General features: G+C 40.1%; 1 protein-coding gene across 4 annotated transcripts in view; it reads right to left on the minus strand.

The window, feature by feature from the left end:
• The window catches only part of LOC115226626 (zinc finger protein 239-like), a 44,620-nt gene that overhangs the window by 17,023 nt on the left and 13,055 nt on the right, over positions 1-14,542 (minus strand). For 2 of the 4 annotated variants that reach the window (XM_029797639.2, XM_036515334.1), the window contains exon 3: positions 2,897-3,287. In XM_029797639.2, coding sequence (XP_029653499.2) covers positions 2,987-3,287 — 301 coding nt within the window. In that variant the 3' untranslated portion in view covers positions 2,897-2,986. Of the gene's footprint in view, positions 1-2,896; positions 3,288-14,542 lie in introns of those variants that run through there. The other 2 variants (XM_036515335.1, XM_036515336.1) reach the window with 2 other exon arrangements.

A 14,542-nucleotide genomic window follows, 5' to 3' on the forward strand; every position in this document is an offset into this window, starting at 1 on the left:
AAACGAATATATAATATGTAACAGGGACATTTTCATATGACGCTGCCATCTCTTTTACTCTTTTACTTGTTTCAGTCATTTGACTGCGGCCATGCTGGGGCACCGCCTTTAGTCAAACAAATCGACCCCGGGACTTATTCTTTGTAAGCCCAGTACTTATTCTATCGGTCTCTTTTGCCGAACCGCTAAGTGACGGGGACATAAACACATCAGCATCGGTTGTCAAACAATGCTAGGGGGACAAACACAGACATACAATCCCACACACACACACACATATATACATATATATATATATACATATATACGACAGGCTTCTTTCAGTTTCCGTCTACCAAATCCACTCACAAGGCATCGGTCGGCCCGGGGCTATAGTAGAAGACACTTGCCCAAGATGCCATGCAGTGGGACTGAACCCAGAACCATGTGGTTGGTTAGCAAGCTACTTACCACACAGCCACTCCTGCACCATCTAAGTATAAGATATCTATTCTTAATATGTCTAGGTAGGTTCAGACACAAAGATGGTAGGGGTTCACTCCTCTGCTTGCAATATAGATCGGGAGCAGATATCATCAAATAACCATCTGGAGGAGACATCCTCCTGGGGTTGAAAATAGCAGTAATGTCAGTTCCTACAGAACAGTCATGCTTGAGTGGTAATAAGCATCACTTCTTGATATAGTTACTGCTTTTGTCTATTAGAGAGATTTTCTAACTAGTTAATTTGCTTGTAAGATAAAAATATACTTATATTTAAATCTTTACTCTTTTACTTGTTTCAGTCATTTGACCGTGGCCGTGCTAGAGCACCACCTTTAGTCGAGCAAATTGATCCCAGGACTTTTGGGGGGACAAACAGACATGCACATACATGTATATATATATATATATATATATACATATATACGACATGCTTCTTTCAGTTTCCATCTACCAAATCCACTCACAAGGCTTCGGTCAGCCTGAGGCTATAGCAGAAGAAACTTGCCCAAGGTGCCATGCAGTGGGACTGAACCCAGAACCATGTGGTTGGTAAGCAAGATACTTACCTTACAGCCAATCCTGCGCCTACACAGATAATGTAATATATGCAAATTATGCATAATTATATTTTGTAAACACACACATACACATATATAGTACATACTCTCTCTCTCTCTTTTACTTGTTTCAGTCATTTGACTGTGGCCATGCTGGAGCACCACCTTTTAGTCGAGCAAATCGACCCTGGGACTTATTCTTTGTAAGCCCAGTACTTATTCTATCGGTCTCTTTTGCCGAACCGCTAAGTGTCGGGGACGTAAACACACCAGCATCGGTTGTCAAGCAATGCTAGGGGGACAAACACATACACACACATATACATATACATATATACATATATACGACAGGCTTCTTTCAGTTTCCGTCTACCAAATCCACTCACAAGGCTTTGGTCGGACCGAGGCTATAGCAGAAGACACTTGCCCAAGATGCCACGCAGTGGGACTGAACCCGGAACCATGTGGTTGGTTAGCAAGCTACTTACCACACAGCCACTCCTGCGCCTATGTATATATATGTACATCTATGAATATATGTGTGTATGTATATATACATCCAAGCATGTAAAAATAAAACTAAAATATTTACTTTTAACCTTCAGCTTTTCATAAACTTACAAATACACACACCACCACTACCAGTATAAAAAGCACCCATTACACTCTTGGGGTGGCTGGCATTCGGAAAGGCATCCAGCCACAGAAACCATGCCAACCAAGCAAACTTCTTACCACATAGCTATACCTGTATTTTATATACACATCCTAGTCTAGTATGATGTAACATTTCAATTCAGAGTGTGTATACATTATCAACCTCTGAGAAATCATTAGTCATTTAATTACCCACAGGGTCAAATAAATCAATGACTTTTTTTTTCTTTATTTATTCTGAAACAGACTGCCGGCATCAGTTGTTAGTTGTTGGAGCACTGCATCCTTCAAAACTTCCATGCTTCCTGAGATTCGCCGACACTACACCTGATTTCGGCATCAGTTGTTAGTTGCCGGAGCACTGCATCCTTCAAAACTTCCATGCTTCCTGAGATTCGCCGACACTACACCTGATTTCGGCATCAGTTGTTAGTTGTCGGAGCACTGCATCCTTCAAAACTTCCATGCTTCCCGAGATTCGCCGACACTACACCTGATTTCGGCATCAGTTGTTAGTTGTCGGAGCACTGCATCCTTCAAAACTTCCATGCTTCCCGAGATTCGCCGACACTACACCTGATTTCGGCATCAGTTGTTAGTTGTCGGAGCACTGCATCCTTCAAAACTTCCATGCTTCCTGAGATTCGCCGACACTCCACCTGATTTTCTCCCATCCATACACACACAAGCTTGTATCTGATTCATACACTGTTCACTTCCCAGACATTTGTACATTACTGCATATGCAGACACCCATGAAATTATTAACCATCTTATTAACAATAACTCTGAGCCCCTTTTCAAACTCCACCTGTCTAACACCCGTGGACATGTTTACAAAATCAGAAAACAGCACAGCTCCCATGACTTTCAGAAACATTTTTTCATGCTAAGAGTTGCTGGAGCATGGAACAAACTGCCGGCATCAGTTGTTAATTGTCGGAGCATTGCATCCTTCAAAACTTCCATGCTTCCTGAGATTCGCCAACACTACACCTGATTTTCTCCCCTCCATACACACACAAGCATGTATCTGACTCATACACTGTTCACTTCCCAGACATTTGTACATTACTGCATATACTTTATACGCACTTTTTGACAAGTTGTGGTGCACCTGAGCACTGTATACAATAATTTCATTATTATTATTATTATTATTATTATTATATGTTAAATGGAAGAATATGCATGAATATTCTGAAAAGAATAACTTTTTATTAAAAAACATTACAAAGGTAAGTTGTGTCACCAAAGGGGATAACTGGCAGTTCTTTTCTGAATGATTAAATACATGTGTAATTGTGAATAAGTTTGTGTTTAGTTAGGTTACATCCTTTGGAAAATGATTTACCACAGATTTCACAATGATATGGCTTCTCACCTGTGTGAATACGTTTGTGACTAGTTAAGTTACTACTTTTAGAAAATGATTTATCACAAATATCACAGTGATATGGTTTCTCTCCCGTATGAATATGTCTGTGTTCAGTTAAGTTGCTTATTTTTGAGAATGATTTCCCGCAGACATCACATGGATATGGCTTCTCTCCTGTATGAATTCGTTTGTGATTAGTCAAGTTATCACTTTTGGAGAACGATTTGCCACAGTCATCACACTGATATGGCTTCACTCCAGTATGAATGCGAGTGTGTGTAGCCAAGTCACCAACTTTGGAGAATGATTTACCACAGATATCACAGTGATATGGTCTCTCTCCTGTATGAATATGTTTGTGTTCTGTTAAATTACTTCCCTTAGAAAATGATTTGTAACAGACATCACACTGATACGGTTTCTCCCCTGTATGAATGCGTTTGTGACTAGATAAATTATTACTTTTCGAGAATGATTTACCACAGACGTCACAATCATACGGTTTCTCTCCTGTGTGAATGCGTCTGTGAGTTGTGAGGTTCCCCCTTCGAGAAAATGACTTTTTACAGATATCACAGTGGTATGTTTTTCCTGTATCTTTTGGACGCTCATCCGTGAATTCAATCCTTTGAGATGGCATATTCCATTCTGCAGTGTTCCCACACATTTCATTCATCATGACGTTTGGATGGGTTTGTAGTTTTTGTACTTCAATTCTGAAATCTTTGCTTTGCATATCTCAAACTGTAATCTCAGTATATGACGACACTGTGAACTTCAATGTAATCCAAGATATTCTGAAATAACAGAAAGACATATACTATAGAGGATATTAAAAGAAAATTGAAATCAAACAGCAGAAATATTACATTTCTATAATGATAAACCATAGATGTAAAAAAAAGTGTTGTAGTTCGCTTGAGGCATTTTAATATCGAAGAAGGTAAAAAGAGAGAAAATAGAAAGCTTCTAACAAAGTGGAAAGTTTAATGAACCCTTTATATTTCACGTGCAAGGGCCCAGCTTCAGAAGAAAAATAGTCTGGACTCATATAACTCTTTACCCTTTTACTTGTTTCAGTCATTTGACTGCGGCCATGCTGGAGCACCGCCTTTAATCGAGCAACTCGATCCCGGGACTTATTCTTTTGTAAGCCCAGTACTTATTCTATCGGTTCTCTTTTGCCGAACCGCTAAGTAACGGGGACATAAACACCCCAGCATTGGTTGTCAAGCAATGCTAGGGGGACAAACACAAACACACATTATATATATATACATATATACTTCTCTTTTACTTGTTTCAGTCATTTGACTGCAGCCATGCTGGAGCACCGCCTTTAATCGAGCAACTCGATCCCCGGAGCTTATTCTTTTGTAAGCCCAGTACTTATTCTATTGGTCTCTTTTGCCAAACCGCTAAGTAACGGGGGACATAAACACCCCAGCATTGGTTGTCAAGCAATGCTAGGGGGACAAACACAGACACACAAACACACACACACACATATATATATATATACATATATACGACAGGCTTCTTTCCGTTTCCGTCTACCAAATCCACTCACAAGGCTTTGGTCGGCCCGAGGCTATAGTAGAAGACACTTGCCCAAGGTGCCACGCAGTGGGATTGAACCCGGAACCATGTGGTTGGTAAACAAGCTACTTACCACACAGCCACACCTGCGCCTTTTCTTCTGAAGATGTGCCTTATTAAACTTTCCACATTGTCAGAAGCTTTCTATTTTCTCTCTTTTTACCTTCTATAGACACAAACTCTTATCTGAACACAATACAACCTTGACTGCAGCTACATGCATTATAAAACCAGGATCCCTCAATTTGGAATCTTGCAATGGCAGGTGCAAAACAGTTTGATAGTTCGGTTATCAAACTGTTGAGAAACGATACAATTTCCTCCCCAATACAGTTGTTGCTTTATTTATATATATATACTCTCTCTTTTACTTGTTTCAGTCATTTGACTGCGGCCATGCTGGAGCACCGCCTTTTAGTCGAGCAAATCGACCCCAGGACTTATTCTTTGTAAGCCTAGTACTGATTCTATCGGTCTCTTTTACTTGTTTCAGTCATTTGACTGCGGCCATGCTGGAGCACCGCCTTTTAGTCGAGCAAATCGACCCCAGGACTTATTCTTTGTAAGCCAAGTACTGATTCTATCGGTCTCTTTTACTTGTTTCAGTCATTTGACTGCGGCCATGCTGGAGCACCACCTTTAGTCGAGCAACTCGAACCCGAGACTTATTCTTTTGTAAGCCTAGTACTTATTCTATCAGTTCTCTTTTGCCGAACCACTAAGTTACGGGGACGCAGAAACACCAGCATCGGTTGTGAAGCGATGTTGGTAGGACAAACAGACACACAAACACACACATATATATATATATACATATATACGACGGGCTTCTTTCAGTTTCCGTCTACCAAATCCACTCACAAGGCTTTGGTCGGCAGGAGGCTACAGTAGAAGATACTTGTCCAAGGTGCCACGCAGTGGGACTGAACCCGGAACCATATGGTTGGTAAGCAAGCTACTTACCACAAAGCCACTCCTATGCCTATATTAGTTCAAAATTAGATGATTGTATCACAAAATCTTTCTATCAGTTATTTTATATTTCTTCAAATTGTAATAATTTAGTCTTTGGTTTTGTATTTATTCAAATAATTGCCTTCTTCTGTGAACATCATACCTAAGGTGATGTGATATTTGAGGCTACAGTAGAAGACACTTGCCCAAGATGCCACGCAGTGGGACTGAACCCGGAACAATGTGGTTGGTAAGCAAGCTACTTACCACACAGCCACTTCTGCGCATATATATATAAAACAAAACAAAAACACGGCCTTACTGGAATGAGCAAGCTGAGCTCTAATAGTTTATCACTTCTGACAAACAGAATCAATAAATAATGGAGATTAAAGCAAATGTCAGACAACGGATTAATGAAAAAAGAAGTTGAACGAGGTGTAAGTGGATAAGCTTTACCGTTGGTGGCAGTGCACACAAGCCTCGTGTTTTGTGTAAGGTGGAAGTATATTTGGATCTTTTCGGTTTGAACGGCAGTTTTTTCTAGCGGTGTCATATGAAATTGTCACCCATAATTATGACCCAAGTATCGATCTATTGCATTTCAATCTGTTTTAGGGTCAGGGTTAGGGGGAAGGGTATCTTTTTTTTCTCTTCACAAATGTAAATAAACCGAATCTGTTTCTTAAACGAGGGACATTTTCATACGGTACAGAATGTTTTTTTTTACCTCAATAGACGGTCATTGATTGGCTGAAATTGCAGAAATTGAAGAAAAAAACAACAGATATCTTACAAACTATAGAATTTTCTCAATAAAACCAAGAGAAAAAGATGTTTTATAAACACATTCTACCAGTATACGAAGTTTAAAAGTGTTTAGTTACGTGGAAATTATGTTAAAAACTGCCGTTCTAACGGAAAAGATCCGTAAATTTAAATAAACGTTCTGAATCTTACTCATACACCACATACTGAGGCGGCGGCAGAGCTGCAGTTACGCCCCACCCTCACCCGACTTTGTTTCCTCATACCTTTCTAAAAAAAATGGACATTCAATAAATCCATTTCACCTGGTGTAGATTACAACTACATCGAATTTAACATGAAAAAAATGCACAGGAGTGGCTGTGTGGTAAGTAGCTTGTCTACCAAACACGTGGTTCTGGGTTCAGTCCCACTGCGTGGCACCTTGGGCAAGTGTCTTCTACTATAGCACTGGGCCGACCAAAGCCTTGTGAATGGATTTGATAGACGGAAACTGAAATAAACCCATCGTATATATGTGTGTGTGTGTGTATATATATATATATATATATATATATATATATATATATATATATATATATATATATATATATATATATATGCGTGCGTGTTTGTGACTGCTGTGTTTGTCCCCCTAGCATTGCTTGACAACCGATGCTAGTGTGTTTATGTCCCCGTTACTTAGCGGTTCGGCAAAAAGAGACCGATAGAATAAGTACTGGGCTTACAAAAAGAATAAGTCCCGGGGTCGAGTTGCTCGATTAAAGGCGGTGCTCCAGCATGGCCGCAGTCAAATGACTGAAACAAGTAAAAGAGTAAGAAGAGTATTTCATTTTTAGAAAGGATTTTTCAATAAATCCATTTCACCTGGTGTTGATTACAATTTTGTAGATTACAAAAACATGAAAAAAATAAATAAAATACATGGTGGGGGGGAGGATAAGTCACACAGCTTATTAAAACGCAAGAACAAAATCGAAGTGTATGAATCATCCGACCCCCCACCCAATTGTTTTTACACATAAAACTGCGACATAATCATAATATATACAATAAAAGGTTTATACTGACGAACCTTCTATTTAAAAAAATGTCCAGCTTTCAGAAGGTTATGAGGTTGTCCCAAAATTTCGTAGAAAGTCTTGGAAAATAATGGTCTTTATTTTGAGGAATAATTTTTGTTGTTTTTGTTAGTACTTGGCGAGTAAAAATTCAATTTTCGCAAGTGTTTACGAACTTTAGGGACAACCTAATAAATCGAGGTATGTGAATCATCCGAAACTAGCCCCCGCTCCATCCCACCCCGAAAAACAATTTTTCTCAACAAATTCTGATATAAAATCTAATCTACATTATATCTAAATTGTATCTCCCCAAAATATTTTTTACTAAAAAATATCCATTTTTTAAAAATATCCATTTTTTAAAAAAGTCGGAGAGGGGCACATCTGTAGTTTTGCCGAGACGTTTAATGATTTAATTTCAATTTAATTCCTTTAACATGGAAGGTTTTACATAATTACGCATTATTAAATCTTGATGTAAAATTTTGTCTTTTCAGATATAAACACCGAATCATTTTGCAGCTACACTAATCACACTCATTTTTTGTTTCTTAAAATAAAATCAATGCATTGCCTTCTATATACAACGATACCATGAATCTAATTCCATTTTGCACTCAATGCAGCATCGCTAACAGTCTCACCTTCTTCAACCATGCGACCACATTCACCTCGCCATCAAAGGTACTTACTAGCGAACAGTGGTCCCGGTGCGCGCACTCGCGCTAGCCAGTCGTAAGTAGTCGATCCTACAACGACTCGCGCGTATGTTTGTATTTCAAGGCTGAATACATATCAAAGAAAATTAAATAATATTTTTCGAACAAAGTAAAAGGGTTAGAAAGTCGTTGTAGGACCGACTACTTACGACTAGCTAGCTAGCGCGGATGTGCGAGTGCGCGCACCGGGACCACTGTTCGCTAGTAATACCCGTTAAAATAAGCTCATGCAAAGTCAATAAAACTCAAAATAAATAATTTTTTTACACAAAGTAAATACTTTTTGTTAAACAAAGTAAATAAAACACAAAATAAATAATTTTTTAAACAAAGTATATATGTATATATATATGTATGTGTGTATATGTTTGTGTGTCTGTGTTTGCCCCCTCCCACCACCACCATTGCTTGACAACCGATGGTGGTGTGTTTACGTCCCCGTGACTTAGCGGTTCAGCAAAAGAGACTAATAGAATAAGTCCTGGGGTCGATTTGCTCGACTAACGGCGGTGCTCCAGCATGGCCACAGTCAAATGACTGAAACAAGTAAAAGAGACCGATAGAATAAGTACTAGGCTTACAAAGAATAGGTCCTGGGGTCGATTTGTTCGACTAAAGGCGGTGCTCCAGCATGGCCGAGACTGTTAGAATAAGTCCTGGGGTCGATTTACTCGACTAGAAGGCGGTGCTCCAGCATGGTCGCAGTCAAATGACTGAAACAAGTAAAAGAGAGTAAAAGAGTAACACGCAAAAAAACGCAAAGTAAGGATCGACTAGTCACGACTAGCTAGCGCGGATGCGCGCGTGCGCGCGCACCGGGGACCACTGTTCGCTAGTCGTACCGCCATCGAAGAGCAATCCTTGTTTCGTTACCGAGTCCTTCCCTTCCCCCCTGACACGATCTGTTAGTCACCGAAAAAAAAACCTGTGATGGAAAATTGGTGAATTATCAATTATCCTGACCTTACTTGGGATAATGACTTTCTGTTTCAGTCGCTCCCGACAAAAACAAACGAACAGGGGCAGCACCTCCGCTTAATTCAAACAGATTCTGGGTCCAAGGGACAAAAGGGCGCCAGAGACGAGACTCGAACTTGCAAACTCGCCACAATCGCCAAATAACAATGCTTCTCTGACCCATGCGCAGCTTCTGTCTCCCTCCTGTGACGTCATTTCCTCTTTCGATTTCAACCAATAACAACCAAGCATTAATGTCACATGTCTCCAAAAGTGTTGCTATGATGACATCGCTGCTATATTGATGCCTTAGTCGTCTGTCGTTACGTTCTGGGTTCAAACACCGCCGAGGTCGACTTTGCCTTTCATCCTTTCGGGGTCGATAAATAAAGTACCAGTTGCGCACTGGGGTCGATGTAGTTGACTTAATCGCTTTGTCTGTCTTTGTTTGTCCCCTCTATGTTTAGCCCCTTGTGGGCAATAAAGAAATATATATTGATGCCTTAGAGAATGTAGTAACTCCAACTACTCTAACCACATAACGAACTACGATATGTTTTGAGCGACTATATATATTCAAATATACAAGGTGGCGAGCTGGCAGAAACGTTAGCACGCCGGGCGAAATGCTTAGCGGTGTTTCGTCTGCGTTACGTTGTGAGTTCAAATTCCGCCGAGGTCGACTTTGCCTTTCATCCTTTCGGGGTCGATAAAATAAGTACCAGTTACGCACTGGGGTCGATATAATCGACTTAATACCTATGTCTGTCCTTGTTTGTCCCCTCTGTGTTTAGCTCCTTGTGGGTAATAAAGAAATAGGTATTTTGTCTGACGTTACGTTCTGAGTTCAAATTCCGCCGAGGTCGACTTTGCCTTTCATCCTTACGCACTGGAGTCGATATAATCGACTTAATCCGTTTGTCTGTCCTTGTTTGTCCCCTCTGTTTTTAGACCCTTGTGGTAGTAAAGAAATAGGTATTTCGTCTGTCGCTACGTTCTGAGTTCAAATTCCGCCGAGGTCGACTTTGCCTTCATCCTTTCGAGGTCGATAAATTAAGTACCAGTTTCGAACTAGGGTCGATGTAATCGACTTAATCCGTGTGTCTGTCCTTGTTTGTCCCCTCTGTGTTTAGACCCTTGTGGGTAGTAGAGAAATAGGTATTTTGTCTGTCGTTACGTTCTGAGTTCAAATTCCGTCGAGGTCGACTTTGCCTTTCATCCTTTCGGGGTCGATAAAATAAGTACCAGTTACGCACTGGGGTCGATATAATCGACTTAATACCTATGTCTGTCCTTGTTTGTCCCCTCTGTGTTTAGCCCCTTGTGGGTAATAAAGAAATAGGTATTTTGTCTGACGTTACGTTCTGAGTTCAAATTCCGCCGAGGTCGACTTTGCCTTTCATCCTTACGCACTGGAGTCGATATAATCGACTTAATCCGTTTGTCTGTCCTTGTTTGTCCCCTCTGTGTTTAGACCCTTGTGGGTAGTAAAGAAATAGGTATTTCGTCTGTCGCTACGTTCTGAGTTCAAATTCCGCCGAGGTCGACTTTGCCTTTCATCCTTTCGAGGTCGATAAATTAAGTACCAGTTTCGAACTAGGGTCGATGTAATCGACTTAATCCGTGTGTCTGTCCTTGTTTGTCCCCTCTGTGTTTAGACCCTTGTGGGTAGTAGAGAAATAGGTATTTTGTCTGTCGTTACGTTCTGAGTTCAAATTCCGTCGAGGTCGACATTGCTTTTCATCCTTTCGGGGTCGATAAATTAAGTACCAGTTTCGAACTAGGGTCGATGTAATCGACTTAATCCGTGTGTCTGTCCTTGTTTGTCCCCTCTGTGTTTAGACCCTTGTGGGTAGTAAAGAAATAGGTATTTCGTCTGTCGTTACGTTCTGAGTTCAAATTCCGCCGAGGTCGACTTTGCCTTTCATCCTTTCGGGGTTGATAAATTAAGTACCAGTTACGCACTGGGTCGATGTAATCGACTTAATCCCTTTGTCTGTCCTTGTTTGTCCCCTCTGTCTTTAGCCCCTTGTGGGTATATATATATATATATATTCAAATATGAATTAGAAGCAACTCGGAACAAAATCGAACACACATACACAAGGTATGTGTTAGTTCGTGAGTCAGCTGCGGTTTTTAGGCGTAAGAGAATATATTCTCTATGCCCCTGGTGTAAAAGACACCTGAAAGTAAGTCGTATATATATATATATATATATATATACACATATATATATATAATATATATATATATATATATATATATAATATATATATATATATATATATATATATATATATATATGATCATGGCCGTCCACTTGTGACCGAGGAAGACCATTGCCGACCTTCAGGAACATTGTGCGCTCTAGGACTAACTTATATTTTGCATTTGCGGCTCCGTTGGTGGCTAATGAGCCCTGCTCTTGACAAGCATACACGACTGCAAACATTGCTGACCAAGCTTTCCCCATTCACTGTACGAGCCTTGCGCTTTCGCGCAGCTCGCTTAAAGTTCTTCATGCTGGATACGTGCTCTCTCAAAAGTGTCGATTCCCTCCTTAACCTGCTTCCTCCATCTGTGGCGATAACAGGCATTGTTCTCCCAGTCAGTGTCCTGCATATCACAGGCCTATATATATATATATATATATATATATATATATATATATATATATTATATATATATATATATATATATATATATATGATCATGGCCGTCCACTTGTGACCGAGGAAGACCATTGCCGACCTTCAGGAACATTGTGCGCTCTAGGACTAACTTATATTTTGCATTTGCGGCTCCGTTGGTGGCTAATGAGCCCTGCTCTTGACAAGCATACACGACTGCAAACATTGCTGACCAAGCTTTCCCCATTCACTGTACGAGCCTTGCGCTTTCGCGCAGCTCGCTTAAAGTTCTTCATGCTGGATACGTGCTCTCTCAAAAGTGTCGATTCCCTCCTTAACCTGCTTCCTCCATCTGTGGCGATAACAGGCATTGTTCTCCCAGTCAGTGTCCTGCATATCACAGGCCTTATATATATATATATATATATATATATATATATATAGGCATGTATGAATAGTGAAAGTAAATTCGTGAGAGTTGTCTTTCCTGGCGTAATAAATCCTATAATTTTTTTGATTTTTGTGTTTCGTGGTTCGTAACTTTTTTCCTGTTATTAATTTCTGTCAGAAATAAATGTAATATTCTAAATTAGCAATTAAAAACTATGTTGAACATAGAGAAATCGGACTCTGTTCAAACGGAAAAGCTTCCATTTCTGACACAGTTGTAACGATATTCTGTAATACTTAGCATATTTTTGTAAGTATTCTTGCTCAAGAACACAACACAGAGCCTGGTCTGGGAATCGAATTCACTACCTCATGATTGTGAGCCTGACACTCTAACCACTGCGCTATGCACCTTCTAATGTCTTATATGCAGTTTCTAAATTGTAGTGTTGTTAGTTCTAAGCAAGTAAAGTAAAATCCCTAGCCGGGGACCAGAGTGGGAGGCTGTCCTCTCAACCAATACGTTGCTGTGGGTGCCATTGGATGACGGACTCCCGTGGTGATGTTATTCCATGCTTTCCATTCATAGCACTGGTCTTAGCATGCTTGATGTTGAGGTGCTGTGACTTCATGTCTTCCTTAATTTGTTTTGCCCAGTTCTTCTAGATATCACGGAGATGTACTTGCATAGCAAGTGATTTGATCTGAGATCGTGTGCTGAAACGAAAACAATTGCAGCGTGGAAGGTGTTTGTAAGCCATTTAAGAAACACACAAAAGCCGTTCGATTCAGCACGGATTTTTGTCAGTGAACAGGTCGCGGTCTTAAAGCGACGAAAATGTTTTGACAAATTAAACTTAAATGTTGAAGTGAATCGAACGGCTTTTGTGTATTTCTTAAATGGCTTACAAACACCTTCAACGCTGCAATTGTCTTCTAGATATCATAAACAACAAAATGTCACACACAAAAAGGTTTTTTTTTTTTTTAATACTGTGTATCACATATTTACATCATCATCATTTAATACCTCTTTTCCCAGCTTGCATGGTGAGACAAAATTTGTTGAGGCAAGTTATCGATGGTTGGATGTCTTAACACCTGTTTCTAAGCAAGTTAATATTTCCATAGTCTAAGGTGGTGAACTGGCAGAATCATTAGTATGCTTGGCAGCATTTCATCTGTCTGTACATTCTGGGTTCAAATTCTGCAGAGGTCAGCTTCACCTTTCATGACCAATAAAATAAGTACCATATATACTCACAGATAGATCACACTTTTTTTACCAAAAATTTCAAGAAAAACCAAGATGCAACTTATCCACTCGACATCACAGGAATTTGTAGATTGGCGTATCAGTAGTCCAGGCATGTACCCTGGACTTGACCATCCCTTAGTACAAGTACAAATATATGGGAAACTACCACCTGTATAATCTCTTGTGAAAGGTAGAAGAGTCCAGTTTGCTGGGCATTGTTGCTGAGCTGAAAATGAGGCAATTTCTCCTCTTCTCCTCTGGAAGCCATCTGCTCGCGATACAAGAGGGCGCACACTCTCCTACCCTGATGTAATCTCCAGGGATACAGGCATCCAGCAACAGGACCTCTGTAATGCTATGATGGAGCATGAAGTCTGGTGTAGCATAGTAAATTCCATCGTCTCGACCATGGTCGAACAATGATGATGATATATATATATACATACATACATATCATCTCTTGTGAAAGGTAGAAGAGTCCAGTTTGCTGGACATTGTTGTAGAGCTGAAAACGAGGCAATTTCTACTCTTCTCCTCTGGAAGCCATCTACTCGCAATACCAGAGGGCGCACACTCTCCTACCCTGATGTAATCTCCAGGGATACAGGCATCCAGCAACAGGACCTCTGTAATGCTATGATGGAGTGTGAAGTCTGGCGTAACACAGTAAATTCAATTGTCTCGACCACGGTTGAACAATGATGATGAGGCCTGGGCTTTTCAGTTTTGAAGTTGTTATGGAAACACTTTTGGGAAAACGAAAATTTGCATGATGGTCTTTTTGACAGCATCGATTCACTCCGATTTTTAGTTTTAAAATTTTAATAATTGTGAAAATATTTTAATATTTTTAAGTGAAGTTTTGAAATAAAGGCGCAGGAGTGGCTGTGTGGTAAGTAGCTTGCTTACCAAATGCCTAAATGGCAAATTATATAAAATAAAGTAGCTTGCTTACCAACCACATGGTTCCGGGTTCAGTCCCACTGTGTGGCATCTTGGGCAAGTGTCTTCTGCTATAGCCTCAGGCCAACAAAAAGCCTTGTGAGTGGATTTGGTAGACGGAAACTGAAAGAAGCCTGTTGTATATATGTATGTGTGTGTATATGTTTGTGTGTCTGTGTT

Source organism: Octopus sinensis, linkage group LG30 (genome assembly GCF_006345805.1).
Source record: "Octopus sinensis linkage group LG30, ASM634580v1, whole genome shotgun sequence".
Classification (NCBI taxonomy): domain Eukaryota; kingdom Metazoa; phylum Mollusca; class Cephalopoda; order Octopoda; family Octopodidae; genus Octopus; species Octopus sinensis.